The sequence below is a fragment of the Hippopotamus amphibius genome, chromosome 17, assembly GCF_030028045.1.
Source record: "Hippopotamus amphibius kiboko isolate mHipAmp2 chromosome 17, mHipAmp2.hap2, whole genome shotgun sequence".
In the NCBI taxonomy this organism is placed as follows: Eukaryota; Metazoa; Chordata; class Mammalia; order Artiodactyla; family Hippopotamidae; genus Hippopotamus; species Hippopotamus amphibius.
Window position 1 is genome coordinate 1,254,099 of NC_080202.1, and position 20,934 is coordinate 1,275,032.

Sequence of the window (20,934 nt, forward strand, 5' to 3'; positions counted from 1 at the left end):
AGAAGCTGCACTATTCTACGAAATTTAATGACATTCTGACACACATCAGACTATCAGACTTAGAGTCTCCACTGGATGTAAGAGGTATGTGAAAGAGCAGCACATAATTCAAATCTGGATGAGTTAGCCCTCCATAGGTGGGCATTAAATGACTGTAATATACTATCTAAGTGGCAAAGATCCCAGGGTGCATGAGACACCCATGTGAATACTGTCACATCGGTGTAAGGGTGGGTGTGCGACGTGTGATTGTGTGTGCCATCCATGTGGAAGAACTTTGACCGTGTGTGATGTCTGTGTGTATGTGTGACATCAGAGATCGGAAAGGACCTTGGACCAGCCCAGCTTCTCTCCCATGGAGGCCACAAACCTAGAGTTCTAGACAAGCCTGAAAGGGCAGGCAGCTCTTTGCCATCGCAGGGGTGGAGTGAAGAGAGCAGACAGAGCCTCAAGATGGAGAAAGACAAAACCCTGGGGTTGTGGAACCCAGGATCCAGCCATACCTGAAGCTTCACCCTGGGCTTTTGAGTAATGTAAACTGATCAGTTGCTGCTCCTTTATTTTTAGCTGGTGTGACCTGGGTGTCATTGCAAGAGTCCTGACTAATACAAACACGAATGGGGGAAAGCTTCTTCCTGTTTGCTACCACCCCAGCCACATACAGAAAATGAAAGCGCGGCAAGAGCCCCAGGAGGAAGTGAGGAGGGGCCAGCTTCACTCCTGGGAGGGAGGCACCAGGAAGTGAGGGCACCAAGACAGACGTCAGCACCACTGGGTGGGCCTCCCGGGTGGGCCCCACCCCGGCTCCGCTTCCTTTGGAGGGGCTTCTAGCGAAGGGGGAGGAGAAGTTGCCAGCAGGATGGTGGCAAAGGGGGTCTCCAGCTGGTGCAGTGGCAGGATGGGGCGGGGTCCGGGGGCCCTAAGACTCAGCTCAGGATGCCCCTCCCTGGAGCTCGAGTGGGGGCACTTGGAGGCCTGAGCCGGAGAAATAGAGTTTGGAGAGCGTTTGCTGTGACTCCAGGCTGGGAGGGACCCAGCAGAGTTAGGATGGGTGGTGGCTTGCGGGGGAACACCAGCCTTCAACTCTGCACTTTCCATCACGGGAGTCCGTTTTAAAAAAGGTCCTGGCGGGTGGGGTACTGCTGCGGCTCAGCCCACTGCCGGCCCACGTGCTGAGCAGAACAGCTGCCGGGAGTGGGGGATGCGCAGGAGGCTCGGGTCCCGGACCTGGGCTGGGCGTGCCGGCAGGAGGAGGCCGCCGCAGCCTCCCTGCCAGGCTCCGCACATCCGCTGTCCCACCGCATCCCCTCAACTGCGCCCGTTTACAGGGGAGAAAACAGAAGGCTGGAGAGGAGAAGTGACTTCTAAGGTCCTGTGGCTGAGAACAACCACGATACTCTATCAGTGTTATCGTTATGGGCACAGTGATCATGAAAGTCGTGTTAGTGATAACAGCGCAATTGTTTACGTGTTTACACAATGTACACGCTACATCTGTGTACAGAGGGCGCACGCATACAGTGAGGTTTCTTGGACACTGAAGCAGGTGCTTTGCTGTAACCACGCGGTGGTCGCCTCCTGAGGTGGGTGCTCTGTCGTCCCCGCTGTAGCCCGGCTCTGACGGGGCCAGGCGCGCACTAAGCTCTCTATGTTCACTGAGTGAGTGCGTGGTGATCAGTGTCAGCCAGCCAGGTGGCCAGGGCAGCGGTGGGCAGCTGGATGTGGAGAAGGAATCGTAAAAGCCCAGGAAACGCTGAGCAACCAAGCGGCCAAGTGAAAGAATGGCTGGTGCCTGGTGTTGGTGGGGATGTGGGGGAGTGGGCACGCTTCGCATTTCTGGCAAGGATGTAAATTGGTACAAAATTTCTGGGGGACAAAATTGTAAAAGGGCATATCTTTTGACCAAACAAGTTCACTTCTAGAAATTTAATGAGAGAAAACACTTAAAAATTTTTTTTAATTTATATATATATTTTTATCTTACTATTTATTTGGTTTCATCAGCTCCTTAGCTGCAGCATGCAGGCATCTAGTTCCCTGACCAGGGATGGAACCTGGACCCCCTGCATTGGGAGCACAGAGTCTTAACCACTGCACCAGCAGGGACGTCCCTAATTTATATTTTTATTGAAGTATATTCCATTTACTATGTTGTGTTAATTTCTACCATACAGCACAGTGACTCCGTTATGCACATAGAGACATTCTTTTTCATATTCCTTTCCATTATGGTTTATCCTAGGATATTGAATATAGTTCCCGGTGCTACACAGTAGGACCTTGTTGTTTATCTATCCTACATATGATAGTTTGCATCTGCAAATCCCAAACTCCCAGTCCATCATCGCCTGCCACCCCAGCAACCACAAATCTGTTCTCTGTGTCTGGGAGTCTGTTTCATAGATAGGGTTATTTGCGCCATATTTTAGATTCCACATATAAGTGATATCATATGGTATCTGTTTTTGAGAGAAAAATATTTGAGCAAAGGTGCAAAGACAGGTGTGCATATTAGTAAAAAGTGCCCAGAATTGGAGATGGGTTAAAATCTCCATGGTCCCTCCATATCACAACAGTTCACAGAAAGTGTGGCTGTAGTGACTGGCTGGCACTTGTGTGCCACGTGACAATTCGTTTGCATATGACCACACCCCTAGAAAGTGGATGCTGTGGTCACTCCCATCTTCTAGGAGGGAGCGGGTGCAGAGGAGTAAAGGAGGTCACACAGCTGGAGAGCAGAGGAGGAGGAATTTGGACACAGGCCATCTGGTTTCCGAATCTGTGTTCCTTCCTCCATGGCTCACGCGACGATGATGGGACCTAATTCATTAACACGAACTGTGTCTGCAGTGCATTGTTAAGGGGGAAAGAGAGGTTAAAAAAAAAAGTCAAGTGCTTCTCTCTCCATGGTGTGATAATGGTAAATACCTTTTTAATTTTTTGTTTGCTTGAATTTTTTATAATATGTAAATATTAATATCATGAAAGATCATGAAGCTTTTCTTGGGAGGGGATTAACAACAGAGAAAACCTGGAGGATGAGGGAAAGGACAGAATGATAGAAACTGCCAAGTTTCCCTTGTCTAGTGACCAGGCCCCTGGGCTCTGCAGCCTCCCACAGCCAGACAAGCTGCCATCCTCCTCCACCTGCGGAAAAACCAAAGCCTTGTTTGTTCATTCTCGATGGCCAGCGGTGCAAGGGCAGTGAGGCAGCTGCGAAACAGATTCCTCTGTTGGCCTCTCACTCACTGACTCCACGGAAAAGTCATTCTCCACCTTGAATTCACACGCAGCTGCTGATCTTAGTGCCCATTTTTCAGATGGGAAAACTGAAGCAGAGAGAGGTGGCTTCACCTTTCTGGCTGAGGCCATTTCTGCAAAGAGGAGGCTGGATACAGACCCTGGCCATAGCGACTGACAGTCAAGTTCCTGTGTTTTCATTTCAGCAGTCATTTGAAGAAGTCTGTGTTTTCTGGTTTACCACCCTGTTGAAAATTTTCTGTAAAACTATAGCAAAGATGCTTTTCCTTCCTTTAAAAAATGTGGAAGGGAGATGTCTTAGGATGGGGTGTCTTCATTCATGTTCTATGTGCAGCAGTTTGGCCCTGGGATATGGCCAAGGACACGGCGCAGGCAAACGGAGCACTTCCACCACATGCAGACTCTGCAAGCGATGATCAAGCTTAGCAACAGGCTAACAAAAAACTGTGCTACGGTGAAACTGACCACAGGCTTTAGAGTCTGGTTCTGCTCCTTTCCTGCTCATTACCCACAGATGTGTATCAAGACATCTCCAAACTCAGCACCTTAATACGAAAATGTATTCTTTTTTTTTATAGGTTGATATACTGATGTGAAGTTGAACAACATCATCATCTATATTTTTTTTACGAACTTTTATTGAGATATAGTTAACAGACAATAAACAGCATATATTTAGAGTGTACAATTTGGTATCCCAATCTCCCAGTTAATTCCCCCCCAACCCTCCCCACTTTCCCCACTTGGTGTCCATATGTTTGTTCTCTACATCTGTGTCTCTATTTCTGCCTTGCATTTCCTCTTTCATAGTTGTTAGCATTTGCCTTATGTACTGAGGTGCTCCTTTATTGGGTGCATATATATTTATAATTGTTATCTCCTCTTCTTGGATGGATCCCTTGATATTTATGTAGTGTCCTTTCTTGTCTCTTGTAACATTTTTTATTTTAAAGTCTATTTTATCTGAGTATCGCTATTCCAGCTTTCTTTTGATTTTCATTTGCATGGAATATCTTTTTCCATCCCCTCACTTTCCGTCTGTATGTGTCCCTAGGTCTGAAGTGGGTCTCTTCGAGACAGCATATATATGGGTCTTGTTTTTGTATCCATTCAGCCAGTCTGTGTCTTTTGGTTGGTGCATTTAGTCCATTTACATTCAAGGTAATTATCGATATGTATGTTCCTGTTACCATTTTCTTAATTGTTTCGGTTTTTTGTAGGTCCTTTCCTTCTCCTATGTTTCCCGTTTAGAGAAGTTCCTTTAGCATTTGTTGTAGGGCTGGTTTGGTGGTGCTGAATTCTCTTAGCTGTTGCTTGTCTGTAAAGCTTTTGATTTCTCCATCGAATCCTTGCTGGGTAGAGTATTCTTGGTCGAAAATGTATTCTTATCTCTCAGTTTTTCTGTGGTTTGATTGGACTCAGCTGGGTGGTTCTCACTTGGGGTCTCTTATAGAGGGGAAGTCAGGTAGTGAGTGGGGATGCAGTCACTGGTGGGTCATCTGGCTGGACGTCCACCATGGCTCATGCCCATGGCCTAAACCCCAAGTATAAAGAGGAAGGGAGATGAGACATCAGCCTATGAGGGATTTCAAAAGAGTCTTTGGAGAATGAAAAGTGGATGGAGACGTGGTAGCTTATATAATAGAGCAAAGAAAACTGTAAGTTAAGTGCCTGCAATGAGGAGAAACTGATAAGAAACTAGCAATTTCATTGCCAGATCCTGGGAGCATGATACTCAGGAACCAGCTCATACTGGCTCAGCAGAGACGAGTTTGTTTTATTTATTTGTTTGTTTATTTATATTTTTGGCTGCATTGGGTCTTCGTTGCTGCATGTGGGTTCTCTAGTTGTGGTGATCGGGGGCTACTCTTTGTTGCCGTGGGCGGGCTTCTCATTGGAGTGGCTTCTCTTGTGGAGCACAGGCTCTAGGTGAGTGGGCTTCAGTAGCTGCGGCACGAGGGCTCACGAGGGCTCAGTAGTTGTGGCACTTGGGCTTAGTTGCTCCATGGCATGTGGGATATTCCTGGACCAGGGCTCGAACTGGTGTCCCCTGCATTGGCAAGCGGATTCTCAACCATTGCGCCACCAGGGAAGCCCCGAAACGATTTTTAAATTATCAGGAATATTGTTCTTGTGTGGTGCAAATACTATACAATTCTGTGCTATAGCCTACCTCATTTCCATGGGGCGGGGTGGGGGGGGTGATTCTGAGGTCACGTGTGGTACTGACATTTCTTGAGTACCACACTTTTGCCAGGCACCGTGCTGGGCACCGGCAAACAGCAAACAGCAAAAGAGACAAAGGACCTGCCCGCAGGGGCTTATAGTCTGTAGGGGCTGGGGTGCGGATAGTTATAAAATGACCATCCACATAAATACATAATTAGCAATCATGATAAGCCTCATGAAGGAAAAGTACACGATTTTGAGTTTTTTTTTTTTTTTTGAGAAGGGGAGCGGTTTAGGGAAGGCTTAAAAATGACAATTGCGCTGAGATGTAATTTAAGTAGGAGTTAATGGGGGAGAGGGCGGTAGGAGGGAGTGCATTCCCGGAGGCAGGAACAGCGTGTGCAGAGGCCCTACAGTTCACGGATGGAGGAACAGGCCGGTGGGAAAGAACGACGAGAAGTAAGCCGGGGGAGAACACGCAGGCCCCTGGCTTCAGAGGGTGGAGAGGAGGAACTCACTGGCTCGGGGCTCAGCGGCCTCCAGCCTCCCAGAGCGCATCAGCCCGAGAGTTTGTCCGCGGAGGCGCAAGGTTGCCTCTTCTGGGCTCCCATTGGCTCCGCGGCCTGTCCTTGCAACGAATCAGCGAGCCGAGAGGGGTGAGTGGCCCTGATTGGCCAGACCCCGTCACGTGGCAACGCGGGCGCTGGGCGGCGCCCACACAGGCTGAAACCCGGGCGAGGGATGCGCCGGGGTCGCGTGCGCGCGGGGGCAGCGGGGGAACCGGGGGTCCCTCGTCAGGGGCTTCAGGTTTGTACACGGACCTGTCAGCGGGCTCATGGGCCTTGGCAGAGGCCTGACCCGTGGAAGCTGCCAGTCAAAGGAAACGTCTCAAAATGACTCCATTTCAGAAAGCGTTTTATAACTGAAATAACTTACCGTTCGTACCTGGAGGTGCTTGCATCCCACGCTGCACATTAGGAGGCTGGCCGGCCGCTTCTCGCTGGCTGGGCCCCCTCTCGCGCACGGTGTCGGGGCTGGTTCAGTGCGGGCCGCGGCGCCAGGCCGCCTGGATTGAAGCTCCGGTCCACGTCGTCTGTCTGTCCTGAGGCAACTGGTGGCTATTTCACGCGGGTGCCTCGGCCCCACCCCTGTTGCAACGGAGATGATGGTACCACCCGCCTCCTGGTTCTGCGAGGCTGGACAAGGTGCGGGGAACGCACGGTCGCCCTTGGCCTGACGCGTGCTCAGCGCTCCACGCGCGTTTGCTGTCATGTTGCGGGTGTGGGCGAAACACGCCTGCATTATCAGCAGTTCAGGCAGGCGTCACTGCCTTGCTCTGTGATGGATGAAGAAAGGGCCGCGAAGCCAACGACGGCAGTAAGAAGAACCGAGGGTCCGCCGCGCGCCCGCAACTGTGCCGCAAGCTCCGCAGGTGTAACCTGACCGAACCCGCACGACGACCCCAGAGATGGGTGCTGCCGTTGCTCCGCCGGGGGAAGCTGAGGCTCAGAGTGCCTCTGCCCACGGTGACAGGCCAGTGAAGACGTGAAGGCAGACGTTTACTCGCCTTCACGTGCCGCGGGCTGACCGCGCTCCCGGGGCTCCTCGACGCTCAGCCCCACCCCTGCCCCGCCCCTCGCCCGGCCTGGCCCCGCCCCGTCCACGGCTCCGCCCCTCGTCCCGCCAGGAGTCTTCCAGCGAGACTCGAGGCCCCGCCCCTTTCCGCCCCTCGGTAGGCCCCGCCCCGGCCCCGCCCCTCCCGCGGGCCGTCTGCCCCGAGGCCCCGCCCCTGCGGCCCCGCCCCTCCCGCGGGCCGTCTGCCCCGAGGCTCCGCCCCCAGGCCTCGCCGTCGCCGCCGACACGGTCCTCGCGCCCGGAGTCGCCATTTTGCTCCTGGACAGGCCGCCTGGGGACCGCGGGCGCCTTCCTGCTTCGGCCGCTGAGGCTGCGGCGGGGCCGGGGCTGGGGTCGGGGCCAGGTAGGCGGGCGGGAGCCGGCGGCGGCGGCGGCGCGGCCGGCGGGGGGCGCAGGCGCAGGGGCGGGGGGCTCGGCGGGGACCCGGCGGGCGGCGGGGCGGAGGCCGGGCCTCCGCGTGGCCCCGGAGGCGCTTCCGTCCCCGGCCCGCCGCGCCGCGCGGGGCCGGAGGGGGCCGGGATGCAGCTGCGAGGCGCGCTGCTGCGCGTACGCGGCTTCCCGCGGTGTGGCCCGCGGGCGGGACCCCCCTCCTTTATGAATAATTAAGGCGGTGTGGGTGCGTAGCTTCGGCAGGGACTAGGAGAGGCGGGATGGCGATTTGGGGTGTGAGGAAGTGTGGCTGCTGATGCTTCAGATGTCCCGTGCGCAGAGACAAGGGCTTCACCCGCATCATGGAACCCCGCGAAGCCCTGCCCCTCTTGTCCGTGTTCCTACCCCGACCGGGTCTGTACCGTCGTCACCCGGGTTGGGCTGGAGGAGATGCAGTTCTGCTCTTACTCACCGAACATAAGCCTTTTCGTACAGTCCCGAATACCTACCGTTTTTATTATATTGGATGTATATTCAGAGTTTTACTTAATTACCCCGTTATGTAACTTCCCCATATGTTCAGCATTCCTGCTCTTAGAACAGCCATGCAGTGACCGTCATCGAGCTTTTTCTTTCTTTCTTTCGGTAGGATAAATTCTCCAAAGGGGAAATACGGAATCAGGGTTATGTGTTCTCTCTTTGGCCCATGATATACACTGTTTTCCAAACAAGGCGTGTTTACTGCAGACGTTTTTCTAAATCTGGGTGTTTGTCGGGTCCTGCCCTGTAGTGCGGGGTGTCAGGTCACTGTCCTTGGTGTTGGGAGACTGGCTGAAGCTGAGCTGGTGTCCGTGCTTCCAGGTGGGCAGCCTGGAGGAAGTGTCTTCTTCTCCAAGCCTCACTTATCCTGTGTCTGAAAGGGGTCGCCTTGTAGTACCTGCTTTATTGAGTTGTCATAAGAATGCAGAGCACTCAAAAAATGGTATTTAGCCAAAAGAAAACATTCTGATGGAGAGACAGCAACGTGCATGGGGTCACAGAGGCATGGAGGATTAATTAATCACACCTAGGCTTCTAATTCCCTTCTAATTCTCTTCAATACTGACCCCTCAAAAGCAGATTTTCTTTGAGTGAGGTATGTCACTAATAAAAATAATAATTCTTTACACTTTATGACACCTTTTAGTTTGCACACTTCTCTCAACCATGTGTTAATCATTGCAACTCAGTGAGGTCAGCCTTTATTCAACAAACGTTTGTTAGTTGACGAACATGTGTTGAGACTCTCCCTCTGCCAGGTGCTGTTCTAAGCCCTGGATGAGAAGATAATAGTAGAAAAAGATCTCTGCTGTCCTGGACCTTAAATTCTGGTGAGGGAAGCTGTTTTTACGGAGCATCTGTCTCTGTTGTTGGGAAGGGGAAAGGCCAAGCACTGGTAGCTGGCCATGGGGGAGGCAGACCGGGTCCTCACACTGCGGCTCCAGCCATCTCTCCATGGGAGGTGTCTCCACAGCACCCGCGTTACAGGGACAGCGCCACACGTGGGTGCCAGGCTTCCTTATCTCAGATGTGGGGAGCGGTTTTGAAATGACTGCCAGCACTTCCAAAGCAAGTGGTCTTTCAGAGTGGTTTCCTTCACGAGACTGAATGAGACAGATTGCGCAGTCTCATTCAAAGAGGAATATGATTTGCTTTTGTAAGGTGCTGAGATTCTCTGAAAAGATGTGTTTTCATGTTTTGTATGTAATCCTCACACATTCTAGAGTAAATGTAGGACAAATGTAAAAGCAGCTGCAGTTTATGGGGGGGATGGGAACGTTCTCTGTACTCTCCCTCTCACACGAAAGCCTCGTACTGACGAGCCTCTGCCAGCCCCGTCCTGCTGATTGTCTTGTTTCTGAGGATAATCTTTAAAACTCTTTTCCTGAAGCTTGCTAAAGAGCGCAACTTGAATTTCCGAAAGGAAAAGGAGAACTAAAACTAGCAATGGCCTGAGAACTCAAACCAGCAGCTCGTCGTATGGTTTGGCCAGCCTGTGAGGTGGGGAGTCACAGAACCTGACTGTGTGGATAGCTGTTTCCAAACGGACTCCTAGCCGGTGCCATTTTGAGGTCTGTGGTTAGGTTTCCGCTGTTGAAACCTGGTATCTGGAGACTGAAACCCTAGAGACCATGGTCAGTGATGAAGGACCTTTAAACCATGGCCATTCATGGAAGGTTCCAGGAAGAGAATGCACAGAGGCAGGAGAGCTATCTTGGGATAGGTTGAGGACTGCCCTGGGGAGGAGGAATTTGAGGTTTCCCGTTAGTCTTCAAAGAAAAGGACCAGGCCCAGGAGGTGGAGGCTGCTGGAAGGGGAGTGTTTGTGTGTTCTAAAGAAGAATTTGGACTGGCTGGGCCCTCAGGTTGTGGGCGTCAGGCCTGAGGCTGCTCAGGTGTCTGGAGTGGCTCCTTGGTAGGAGTCCTGGAGATGGACTGTTACTTCCAAGATCTCCTCCTGCCCCTCAGATACTTTCATTCTCAGTGTTCCACGTCTTCTCGAGAACACCGTTGTCCTTTAAGAAGCTTCTTATCGGAAGGTTAGTGGATGTAAAAAGGTGGCCACCCCATGCGTATTACACACGTGTCTGGTAGATGACCAAAATATTACAGGTTGACTCATTATAGCTTCCATTTACCAACCGCATCCTGTATGTGGGGCCCTGTGTTCAGTGCTATAGGGAGCTCATCTTAGAGTGACCCTGTAAGGTCGTTATTCACAGTTGCAGGGATGGGGGGGGCGGGGCTGAGAGAGATGAGCCTGTGCAAGGCCTCGCAGTGAGTTAAGGGGAAATAGGAGCTAAGATGCAAACCTGGGTTTGACTCCAAAGCCTGTCTTCATAACTGCAGGAGAATGAGTTTTATTTTTGTTGTGGTTTCCTTTTCCAGACCTCTGTTCCTAAACACAGACATGGAGGATTTGAGAGATGGTGTTAGAAGACACCTAGGATCCCCTCCAGTTCTGAGTGTTGATGGTTAAATATTATGTCTTTCATTTGCACCAGCCACCCTGCCCCATGCTGTGCTGCAGAGCTGGGTCACACACTTTCTGTAGAGGCCAGATGATAGCTGAGGCTTTGTGGCCCATACCAAATGCTGCCATTGCATCTGCAGGCAGCTTGTAGACAGTGAGCCTGGCTGTTTTCCAGTCCAGTTTTATTTACAGAAACAGCCTTTTCTGGCCCACGGGCTGTGCTTTGCTGCTCCCTGCTCCAAAGTCACTCCCCATGGTACACACCAGTGGTCCTCCTTGGTCTCCTTAGGGCTGTGGCCAGTTGTTCGTACGTTTCTGTTTGTAATTTGTAGGCTCTAGGTCAAGTCCGTGGGGATGGCCCATGTGTCCTTGTGGAATGCCTCTGAAGAGGACATGTGCTCTCCTAGCCTGCTTGTGGGACCATGACCTACCCACTCCGTGACCCGCTGGCTGCCACTCGCCGTTACTGCAGAGGGGCACACCTGGGCACGGAGGCCTGTTTGGGTTGGTGACCTGCTAAGTGCGTTGTGCCCGCACCAGGGAATACTGGCAGCAGATAAAAAGAGCGTGATGGTTCTGTGCTTTCTACCTGGGTTCTCAAAATACAGTGTTTTTTAAAAAAGCAGATGATGGATAGGTTTGTACAATGATCCCTTTTGATGTTAGAAATGAATTTTTATACGTATTTTTTGTGGGGATCACATGTATCTATATCACACTAATAAGAACTGTCACTTCCAGGGAGGTGGGTGGGAGGAGCCTGGGATAGGAGCTTGTGACTTTAGCCTAAGCTCTCATGTTTCAGGTTTTTTACAAGGAGAACATATTTGTGTGTTCCTTGTGTAATTAAAATTTAAGAATAACATGTAAGATATTGGCTTCCGCCTTTTCCTCCCCTCTACCAGGCTTCCCAAAGCCGCCCCATGTAAATGTCTGATGGGAGGGAGGCAGCGGGCTTGCAGGGAGGGCACCGCCATCCCCGAGTGCCTACTGGATTGCTGCTTCTGCATCCAGTCCCGCGGCCGCCTTCCTCGGCAAGGACGCCCGACCCGGAGAGGGGAGGGGACGGGGGCACACGGATGGCTCCGCTGACCTCGAGGCCAGGGTCGTTCTCTCTCCCCTGCTGCTGGTCAGTTGGGTGGCTGAGTCGCTTTCCTTCAAGGTTATTGTTACCTGGGCGACCTTGTGTTCCAGTTGAGGAAAAGGCAGATGACCAGGTCAGGCTCAGGCAGGAGCCAGGGCAGCGGCAGGGCCCAGGGGAGGTATCACGGTGAGCGGGCACTGCAGGGACAGCTGGGTGGGACGGGCTGCGTGTTCACTGTTCAGGGGTCAGTCAGTCCTCGTCCTTGCTCATGGCTCTGCCATCTTTCTGTGTGTTAATCCAGGAGGAACTTTGTGGTCAAGAGACTAGAGGAGGTTGTCGTAATTGACTTTAAGCAGCAAACAGGAAAACGCTGAGCTCTTCAGCTCCACCTTTCTTGTAAGTGTATCATTTATTCCCAGTGGTCATGAAAATAATTGTCATATGATAACATCTTTCCATAAATTTGGATCCCTAAAATTCAGATAGACTTTCTGTTTGTCCATATACATGTTTAATATAAAAGACTCCATTATGGTAAAAACTAATTTCCTTTGGCTTAAGTCAGTTGCTGTTAACAAATATGCAGGTGTATTTCGTGTCATAGGACAGTCCCTGGTGTGTTCTGTCTTTCTAGGCTCTGAGAACTGGAGAACCAAGAAGGTTTGATGTTTTGTGTGGCGCCGCCTGAATCAGAAACCACGATGAACGTAACCAAAGGGGGTCTGATGTTGTTTTCGGCAAATTCTAATGCGTCCTGTATGGAGCTTTCAAAGAAGATCGCTGAGTGAGTGTGATCAGCTACTAACACCTGTACTCATTATGTGGTGTTTTACGTTTGATAGACAGACTAGCACTGATTGTTCAATTCGAAAGCAGGTATTTTATAGTTAATCTGCGTGTCATCTGTGTATTAAGGGCTCACCTTTTTGTAAACTGTTGTCACTCCTACACATTCATTCAGCAGACATTTATCGAGTGACTCCCGAGTGCCAGAGATTGTGTTAGGTGCTACATATGTATGGAATTATTTGAGTATAAAGAACCGTGAAGGATATATACTATATGGAGGTAGTTTATAGATTATAGGTCAGTATAATTTTTGTTGTTTATTAAATAAATATTGAACGCCTGCTGTGTACTAGACCTTGATCTAGGTACTGGGGAGTAACAGTGAACAAGCCAGTCAAAACCCTTCCTTCTTGAGTAGAGGGGCCAGGCAAGAAGCAGGTCAGCAAACCAGACAAATTTGATCGCTTCAGATGGTGGTAAAGGTGGGAAGAGTGGAGAGGTGGGGGCGGTCGTTCTGCCTGAGCTTGGGTACTCAGGTGCCTTGAAGCCCTGAACAGGCCCCTGGGAAGCTCTGGGGCAGAGCCCTCCAGGCAGAGGGAACAGCAGGCACTGGCTGGAGGGCAGGGACCCCCAGGACGGAGCCCCCGGACAGGCTCGGCAGATGGTGGGGCTGTGATGGCTTAGGTGACGGAATAATTTTATATTCACTTGAAATTTTATAATAGAGATACCTCTATTTTTAAAAATTTGCTTTATTTTCATCAATTTCTAAGTCATCCTTAATAGGAGAGATGATGCATCTGTTCTGTTACTCTTTCAGCTTTTTCCCTCTTTCTCTTCTCTAGGCGGCTGGGGGTGGAGATGGGCAAAGTGCAGGTTTACCAGGAGCCTGACAGAGGTGAGTGCTCCTGTGCTGCTGAGATGGTGGCCTTCTTGTGGCACGTGCCACCGTGGCCCAGTCCCTCATCCTCCACTGCTGAACCAGTCGGCCTCAGGGTGCGGTTAGTTCTGTCCACAGGAAGATGGGCAGGGACGGTGGGCCAGCACGGTTTCCCCGCTCCCGCTAACCCAGCTCCATAGAGACCTCTGGGGCTCGAAGTCCGACTAGACCTCAGCCGATAACAGCTGCGTGGGTGCGTGAACCCGCTGGTCCAGTGAAGGAAACGTCAGCTCAGCGCTTGGTTGACTCCGTCCCCTGGCGGGGGGTGCGTGTGTCCCGTGTGGCCACGGTGTCGAGGGGTGGCTGTCCTTTACCCCAGCCTGCACTGCCTTGGGCTAGATGCCACAGTGTCATGTCAGGAAGTGCCTTTTGCTGATTTATGTTGTCGCATAAACACGCAAGTTGTAAAGACCATGTGTTATTCAGCCTTTGTACTTCCTGTAGAAATGGTGCTTGAAGTCATTCTAGCAGGAGCGACAGGTGACCCACATAGGCACGCGAGTCAGACAGCGTCTCCTCGGCAGTGATCTCAGCATCTAAACTGCAAGTCGTCAGGGCTGTTCTGAGGATTAAGTGGGATAATTTGTGTGCCTAACACAGTTCTTGGCACATAGTAGGTGCTCAGTAAATACTGGTGCCCTTTCCTTTTCCACTGTAGGATTTTGTCAAACACTCAAATATTAGAGAACGCACAAGACGCTTTGATGAAAAGGCACAGATTTGCTCTTCCCCTGTTCATTTCTCCATTACTGCCTCCTCTTCCCAAGCTCCCAGGGTCCCCACTGGCTTCAGTGGGAAAAAAGTATAATTGAGGAAAATATGCAGGGAGTTTGGAGAAGATTCTGTTGCTAAAGGGAGTTGGATGATGTCCTCTGTCTAGTGTAGAAGGAGGGCTGAGGGAGGCTGGCCCACCCTCCAGGTTTGTGAATGAGGGGAAGGCAGGAGGGAACTAACGTCTGTGGAGTCCTTTCCGTTGCCAGGTACTGAGGAACTGAGTTCAGGGGTGACGTTACGAGCGAGGCCCCGAAAGGAGCAGAGTCGGGACTGGAACCTCGATCTTCCCGACTCTAAAGCTCGTTTTCTTTCCATGGTGCCACACTGTTTTGTAACTATGTACATTTTTTCCCACATTTCTAATGAAAATGTTCAAACTTATAACAAATGTGAAAGAGGAGTGCCGTGAATACCCGTGTGAATGTCTGCCCCGGCTTCCGCAGGTGACGTTTTGCTGATGGAGTGTGCGCTTGTGGACTCATTTGGAAGCGAGTTGCAGGCATTGACACTTAACGCCATGTGTCTCCTAAGAAGGAAAACTTTCTCTCACGTAGATGCGCTACCATCGTCACATTTAAAGAAATTAATGAGGGGCTCCCCTGGTGGTGTGGTGGTTAAAGAATCCACCTGCCAGTGCAGAGGACACAGGTTCGATCCCTGGTCTGGGAAGATCCCACGTGCCGCGGAGCAACTAAGCCCGAGAGCTACAACTGCTGAGCCCGCATACTGCAACTACTGAAACCCAAGTGCCTAGAGCCTGTGCTCCACAGCAAGAGAAGCCACCGCAATGAGAAGCCTTCGCACCACAACAAAGAGTAGCCGCCACTCGCACTAGAGAAGAGTAGCCCCCTTTCTCACTAGTGAAAGCCTGTGCACAGCAATGAACACCCAACACAGCCAATACATAAATAAATAAATTTATTTATTTAAAAAAAAAGAAAGAAATTAATGATATTTCTCTATCATCTAATATCTAATCTACATTCAGACTTTCCTAGTTGTCCTAGCTGTCTTTTGTTTGTTTTTTAAAGCAGGATTCTTGGCTCAAGCGATGTATTTTTTTATATCCCTTTATTCTCTTCTAGTCTAAGACAGCCCCTTCACCTTTTCTTTTTTCTTCCCACTGCTTGACTTCTGGAAGAGGTTGTCTTGAGGAATCTCCTCCTCTGGACTTGTCTCATTGTTTCCTTGTGGTTGATCACAAGTTTTTTGAGGGGGAGGGGATTAGGCCTTATGTATCTTGTACTTTCACAACATTATTGTAACACTTGTGCCTAATCCTTGCTTCATTGTTGCTGGTTGAATGAATGAGTCTGTCGTCTGTAAGGACAGGCTGCTCAGAGCACGCTGGCCAGGCTGCTCACGTATGGGACGTGAGGAGGGGAGATTTACTTGTTCCCCGTCAGAGATGTGATTCCTTCTTTAGCATGGCATGCCACTTAATGTGTTTAAAAAGTGTGATTAATCGCAGTGTATTTGTTATCCTTCATAGAATTTAAAGCCTAGTGAGTTTTGTAACAGTTCCGATTTCCATATTTTATAACGTTGGGGAATGATGCAGTGTTTTTGTGTATTTTTAAAAATCGTGTGCCTTGTTCACCCTTCTTTTTTCCCCTTTTCCCGCCAGAAACAAGAGTACAAATTCAAGAGTCTGTGAGGGGAAAAGATGTTTTCATCATCCAGACTGTTTCAAAGTGAGTAATTCATCCAGCAGAAACGTTGTTGCTTTCTGGGTCTCTGTCTGGGCAGCAATGTTGAGAGTAATAAGAGCTGCCCAGACAGGAAGAATTAAGATGGTTTTAAGATTGGCATGATCTTACTCTGCGGACTTTTTGTGTCCCTTCTGCGGTGTTCCCGAGGGTGAGAGTGACCAGGTTTGGGGGTGGACAGCACATTCCATTTGGTGCCAGTAGCCAGAATTTCAGAAAACTTGGAGGGACGCCCTTCTAGTTCCAAAAAAAGAAAAAAGGCAAGAGGAAAGGAGTTTGCTTACTTGGGGTTCTTAAAGCTTTTCCTGCAGATAATTTAAATATGATCACCACGTACTGTTCCATCACGTACATGAAAGGAGCTGAGAAGATAGACTAGGCATGGAAGGCGGGTACACTCCTGTCTGCTGTGGCGTTTGGTAGCTGTGCGTTCTGGAAATTGTTGAAGTCACAGATGTGTACGCTGGGGTTAGAAGATTCAGTGCAGTGAGGAGGTCTGCACCCCTCTGATCAAATGCCGCTCTGTCCACAGGGGTCCCTGAAGGCCTCTATAGATGACGTTTTTAACTCAGAACAATTTTTAATGTCTAGAAATCACTTTGTGTAGGGCATCACTTTTTAGCCTAGAGATGCCAGAAATTGCTGCATGCACTAAATTTGTGTTTATATGTAAAATAAATACCAAAGAAGGGGAAGGAGAGCCACGCTTCCGGAGTCAGACTTGGAGCACCTGTGCGCTCACCTGCGTTGTGAACGTATCTGTCCTGCTCTCTGTTCACTGGGGTGGAATCGCGAGGCCACCTGCCTCTTCTGGGGGGAGGTGCCAAAGGGGACCCGTCCCTGCGCCCCACATCCTGGGGCACGCGCGTGCCCAGCTGTGGCCGCGGCCCCGCGTCACCTCCTCCTGCCGCCTCGGACCCTCAGGTGAGCTGGGCTGTGGGGACGAGCCCGTGCTGCGCCCGCTGCCCCTCTTTCCCGGCCGGCCGTGCCCGTGCTCACCCTTCACCCGGGACCGGGGGTGTGGAGCGCGGAGCAGGCGACTTCCTTCCAGCTCCCAGGCGTTTGCTTTTCTCTCCGTGGAGATAAGTGTGATTCCGTTGGGATAAATGCAGGGAGGTCGTGGGCGTTCCCCGGGGGATAAGTAGGCCTTGAGGGGGTTCCAGCCTTCAGAAGGGCACCCCTCGTGATTCTTCCTGCTCTCAAGTCCTCCCGTCTGTCTCCATTCCTCCGTTCATGCCTTTGTGTTTATGTTTGGGTATTTCGGTACTCTGCATTCTGCCCCTGCCTTTTGTTAGTTTCTTATTCCTCTAGCCAAAACCATCCCATTAATTTTCTCCGAATGCCTCATTTTGGATTGTTCCAGACTGTGCTGTAGGCTTGTGTGAACTTGGGGATTTTAGTTTTGTCCAGGTTACAGAAAGCCTAGATACTGTGGTCTTTAGGAAATAGGGCTGAGATCTGGTGTTGCCAGATACACTTTGTACCTCATTTTAGTATAGGCTTGTGGTAGGCACTAAAGGTGTAAGAAAAATTTTAAATTAAAATTTTGTCCATTAACTTTTTCTGTAATTCAAACAAGTTATTATTTGAGTTTAGTGATAGGAAGCCTTGTATCAGCTCCCAGAAAAACGGTGCTCCAGGGAGTATAGTCTGGGAGCCTCAGTGTAACTTTACACCCGCTGTTGGTTCCTCTGCTCTTACCCGCTTAGGTAGCCTCTCTGAAAGAAGACCTTAACCCTTCAGGTGTCAAATCAACAGAGAACCTACTCACCTAAGTGTCCCATGTTTCCCTCACTCTTTCCCACATTCACTCATTTACAAACATCTACTGAGTGTCTGTTATGTGCCAGCCACTGTTATAGGTATGTGAGATACGGGAAGGGTGAGACTAGATCACAGGTCCTTGTCCTCACGGAGCCTATAATCTAGGACATGCGACTAACATAATAAGTAGATTATCTAGTTTGTCAGAGGTGATGAGTGATATGGGGAAAAAAACACACCAAACAGCACGACAAGGAGTTGGGCGTGATGGTGGTAGAAGGATGGAGAGAGGGCAGATTGGGTCGGTGATGTCTGACAAAAACTGGAAGCAGGTGCCAGTTGGTGACGAGGGCACTCCAGGCAGGGGTGGGGCCCTCAGCGAAGGCCCTCTGGTGGGCTGGCAGGAGGGGAGGGCGGGAGGAGGAGTGGAGCGCAGAGAGGGCTGGGGGCGGATCCCGAAGGGGCCTCGGGAGCCATTGTAGGGCCTTGGGCTTCTGCTGTGGGCGGGATGGCTCACCATCCCTGGGGCCTGAGCGGAGAGTGCCTGGTCTGACTTGACTTTAAGATCCATCTGGGTGCTGTGCAGAGAGCGGGCTGCAGAGGGACTGCCGGGGGTGGGGAGGGGTCAGGGAGTGTGTGGGTGCCGGCTGTGACGGTCACCAGGGCAGCAGTGGGCTGGCGAGGTGCTGGCACTTTCTGGACAGGAGAGCAGTTAAGGATGCCTCTGGGGGTTTTGTCCTGGGGAAACTGGAGGAATAACGTTGCCGTCAGCTGAGAAGGCAAAGGTTTATGACAAGGCAGGCTCTGCAGGATGAAGAGCAGTTCACTCGGGGTGTGTTTTGCGATGTCTTAACAGACATCCTGGTGGAATTGTCAGGAAGCAGCTGAATTTGTTAGCCTGGACTTGAGAAGCTGGGGCTGGAGCTATAAATTTGAGTCTCCAACATTTATAAAGCTGTGAAGTTGGACGAGAGGCCTGAGGGATGACGGGGGAGAGAGGAGAAGAGGACAAATGAATGGTGTCAGGGCAGGAAGCTGGGGAGGAAAGGAGCCAGCAGAGGAGACGACGCGGGGCGGGAGGGGGCTGTGGGGGGAGTGATAGAGTGTGTCAGGGTGCAGGGGGTGGGAAGAGGAGGATTGAGAACCCACCGTTGGCCTTGACCACGTGGAGGTCATCAGTGACTGGGATCGGAACGTGTGGGAGAGAACGGGAGAGATGAGTCAGGGGAAGCGAGTGTAGATGACTCTGTTGAGATGTGCTGCACAGGGGAGCCAAGAAGCGGGACAGTGGGAAAGTGGCCTGAGCGGCTGTTAATGGGAGAAACCACGGATGGTTCAGAAGCCGATGGGTATGAGCGGCGAGTGCAACACTGATGCTGGAGCCCTGCCTGCAGTGGGCAGGGGGTGAGCTTTGCGCGTGATGGAGGGGCTGGTTTTGGAGTGACGTTGGTGTGGAAAGTTCATCTCTGGCTCAGGGCAGGCAAACCCGGGGGGACGTGCGCACGTGGCGGGGGGCAGGGGCTCTCTGACAGTGCTTTCCTCAGTGGAAAAGGAAGAGGGCCCTTGGCTGAGAGGCAGCGTGGGGGCGCTGGTGAGGCCCTGGAAGAGAGGAACTTGGTTTCTCGTGTGGCACGGTGCTGACACTTGGTTGGACCCGAGAGACGTCATGGCGCATCTGAGGTCCCTTCTTGCTGGGGTCCCTGTGGGTTCCAGGGATGTGAACAGCACCATCATGGAGCTGCTGATCATGGTGTACGCGTGCAAGACCTCCTGCGCCAGGAGCATCACCGGCGTCATCCCCTACTTCCCGTACAGCAAGCAGTGCAAGATGCGGAAGCGGGGCTCCATCGTGTCCAAGCTGCTGGCGTCCATGATGTGCAAAGCTGGTGAGAAGGGCGGGTACTCGGTGATGTATTGGGTGTCGGGAGTTTAATTTACCTGAGGAAGTGTAAAACGTCGTCTTAACCAGATTAGAATGTTGAATAGAGTAGAAATAGCGGTACAGCTTAAGACAGCTGATTTGTGACGAGACGACAGTGCCAGAGCTCTGTCTCCTTCCCAGCTCCCTAAGCACAGCGCTGATGAGAACAACTTGCTTTTTCCTAAATTCTGTGTTTAAAAAATTATATTGAAATGACAAGTTACAGTAGGTTGTTTTTAAAGGGGAAAAGGCATTTGGAATCAACTACTCTAACACAACAACTATTTTTATCTTCACCTCTTCCCTTTCCCAGGACAGATTGGCATATTTTGCAAACCACATGTGTTATTTTGTGTTGTGCATTTTTAAGTAACATCCTAAGTGTCTCCCCTTTGTTTCTAAATGATCTTCAGAGTTGTCATTCTGTGTGTGTGCACCTGTGTATGTGACTATAGAAGGCACATGTCACAGAGCGTTTGTACAGAGAGAAAAGAATAAAAAGTCTCTGTATCACTCCATTTTAACACAGGCACTTACTGCAGAATAAATTTTCTACTGTAGCATTTCAAAGAAGACAAAACAAAAACAAAAAACGAATAAACCGGAACCGAAGCAACCTCAGGCGCACACCCTGTTGAGAGCTCGGCTGGAGGCGGCAGGCCAGTGCCCTGCACTTCCGGGAAGGTCCTGCCCCTCCCGCGTAGTCGTGCTCCTGGTGGGCCACCAGGCTCACTTTCCTGCTCTTTTGGGCAAGATTTGCTTTTTAAATTTTTTCCAATTGAATTATATTGTACAATTTATATATTTCTATTTCAAATATCCTTTAAGGAGCCAGTGGGATGAAGAGTCTTCCTTTTTTCCAATTATAGGCTTGTGCAATTTGTCTTAATATCTTAAGACAATATTTGCCTTCATGTGACTTTGTTACGCCTATTGACAAAACTTCAGGAGATGGAATTCATGCTCATAGAATTATCAGATATTTCTTCACTGCTGTGTGCTATTTTAAGACTTTAAATTGATGTGAAAACCATGCATCTCTGTATAAGAAGAACCACCAAGTCTTTGGTGGTTCCAGTTCACACCTCCTGTGAGTTTCCTTTGCTCTTCACAGAGAACACTTCACTTCTGATGCTCTGTCACCAGGTGTGTAGGCGTTTCCCCTGCACCTTGCAATACTCCGCGGCACCAGCTGGGTGTCCTGCAGTCTAACTCAGCTCTGACACTGTTGCCTAGAGACGGTGTCAGACCCACAGCTTAAGGGCTCAGTCCCCCATGCCTGCTCATCTCAGGGCCAGGTTGTCACCTGTGCTCTGTGCTCACCAATATTTGTATTTTCTTTTATCCATAATCTCATTGTACTAAAAAAATCTGAGAAATAAAGATGCTGAGTTTTGATGAGAGAGCAATTTTTAATAGTAACTTATTATATAGGGTATCTTGTTTTATGTAGTACTTACAGAGCAACTGGCTATGAAACTATTTGTGTGCTTGTGTCTGCTTTATT

At 50.5% G+C, this 20,934-nt stretch overlaps 1 protein-coding gene across 6 annotated transcripts in view; it reads left to right on the forward strand.

Annotated features, from left to right (window-relative positions):
• The first annotated feature begins 7,267 nt into the window (after positions 1-7,267).
• The window catches only part of PRPSAP2 (phosphoribosyl pyrophosphate synthetase associated protein 2), a 37,787-nt gene continuing 24,120 nt past the window's right edge, over positions 7,268-20,934 (forward strand). For 3 of the 6 annotated variants that reach the window (XR_009049879.1, XM_057714037.1, XM_057714039.1), the window contains exons 1-6: positions 7,268-7,408; positions 11,832-11,926; positions 12,165-12,314; positions 13,165-13,217; positions 15,661-15,727; positions 19,220-19,392. Coding sequence is in view for 5 of the 6 variants with exons in the window: in XM_057714037.1 (XP_057570020.1) it covers positions 12,196-12,314; positions 13,165-13,217; positions 15,661-15,727; positions 19,220-19,392 (412 nt within the window). In the remaining variant the exon portion in view is untranslated. Of the gene's footprint in view, positions 7,409-11,501; positions 11,717-11,831; positions 11,927-12,164; positions 12,315-13,164; positions 13,218-15,660; positions 15,728-19,219; positions 19,393-20,934 lie in introns of those variants that run through there. The other 3 variants (XM_057714041.1, XM_057714038.1, XM_057714042.1) reach the window with 3 other exon arrangements.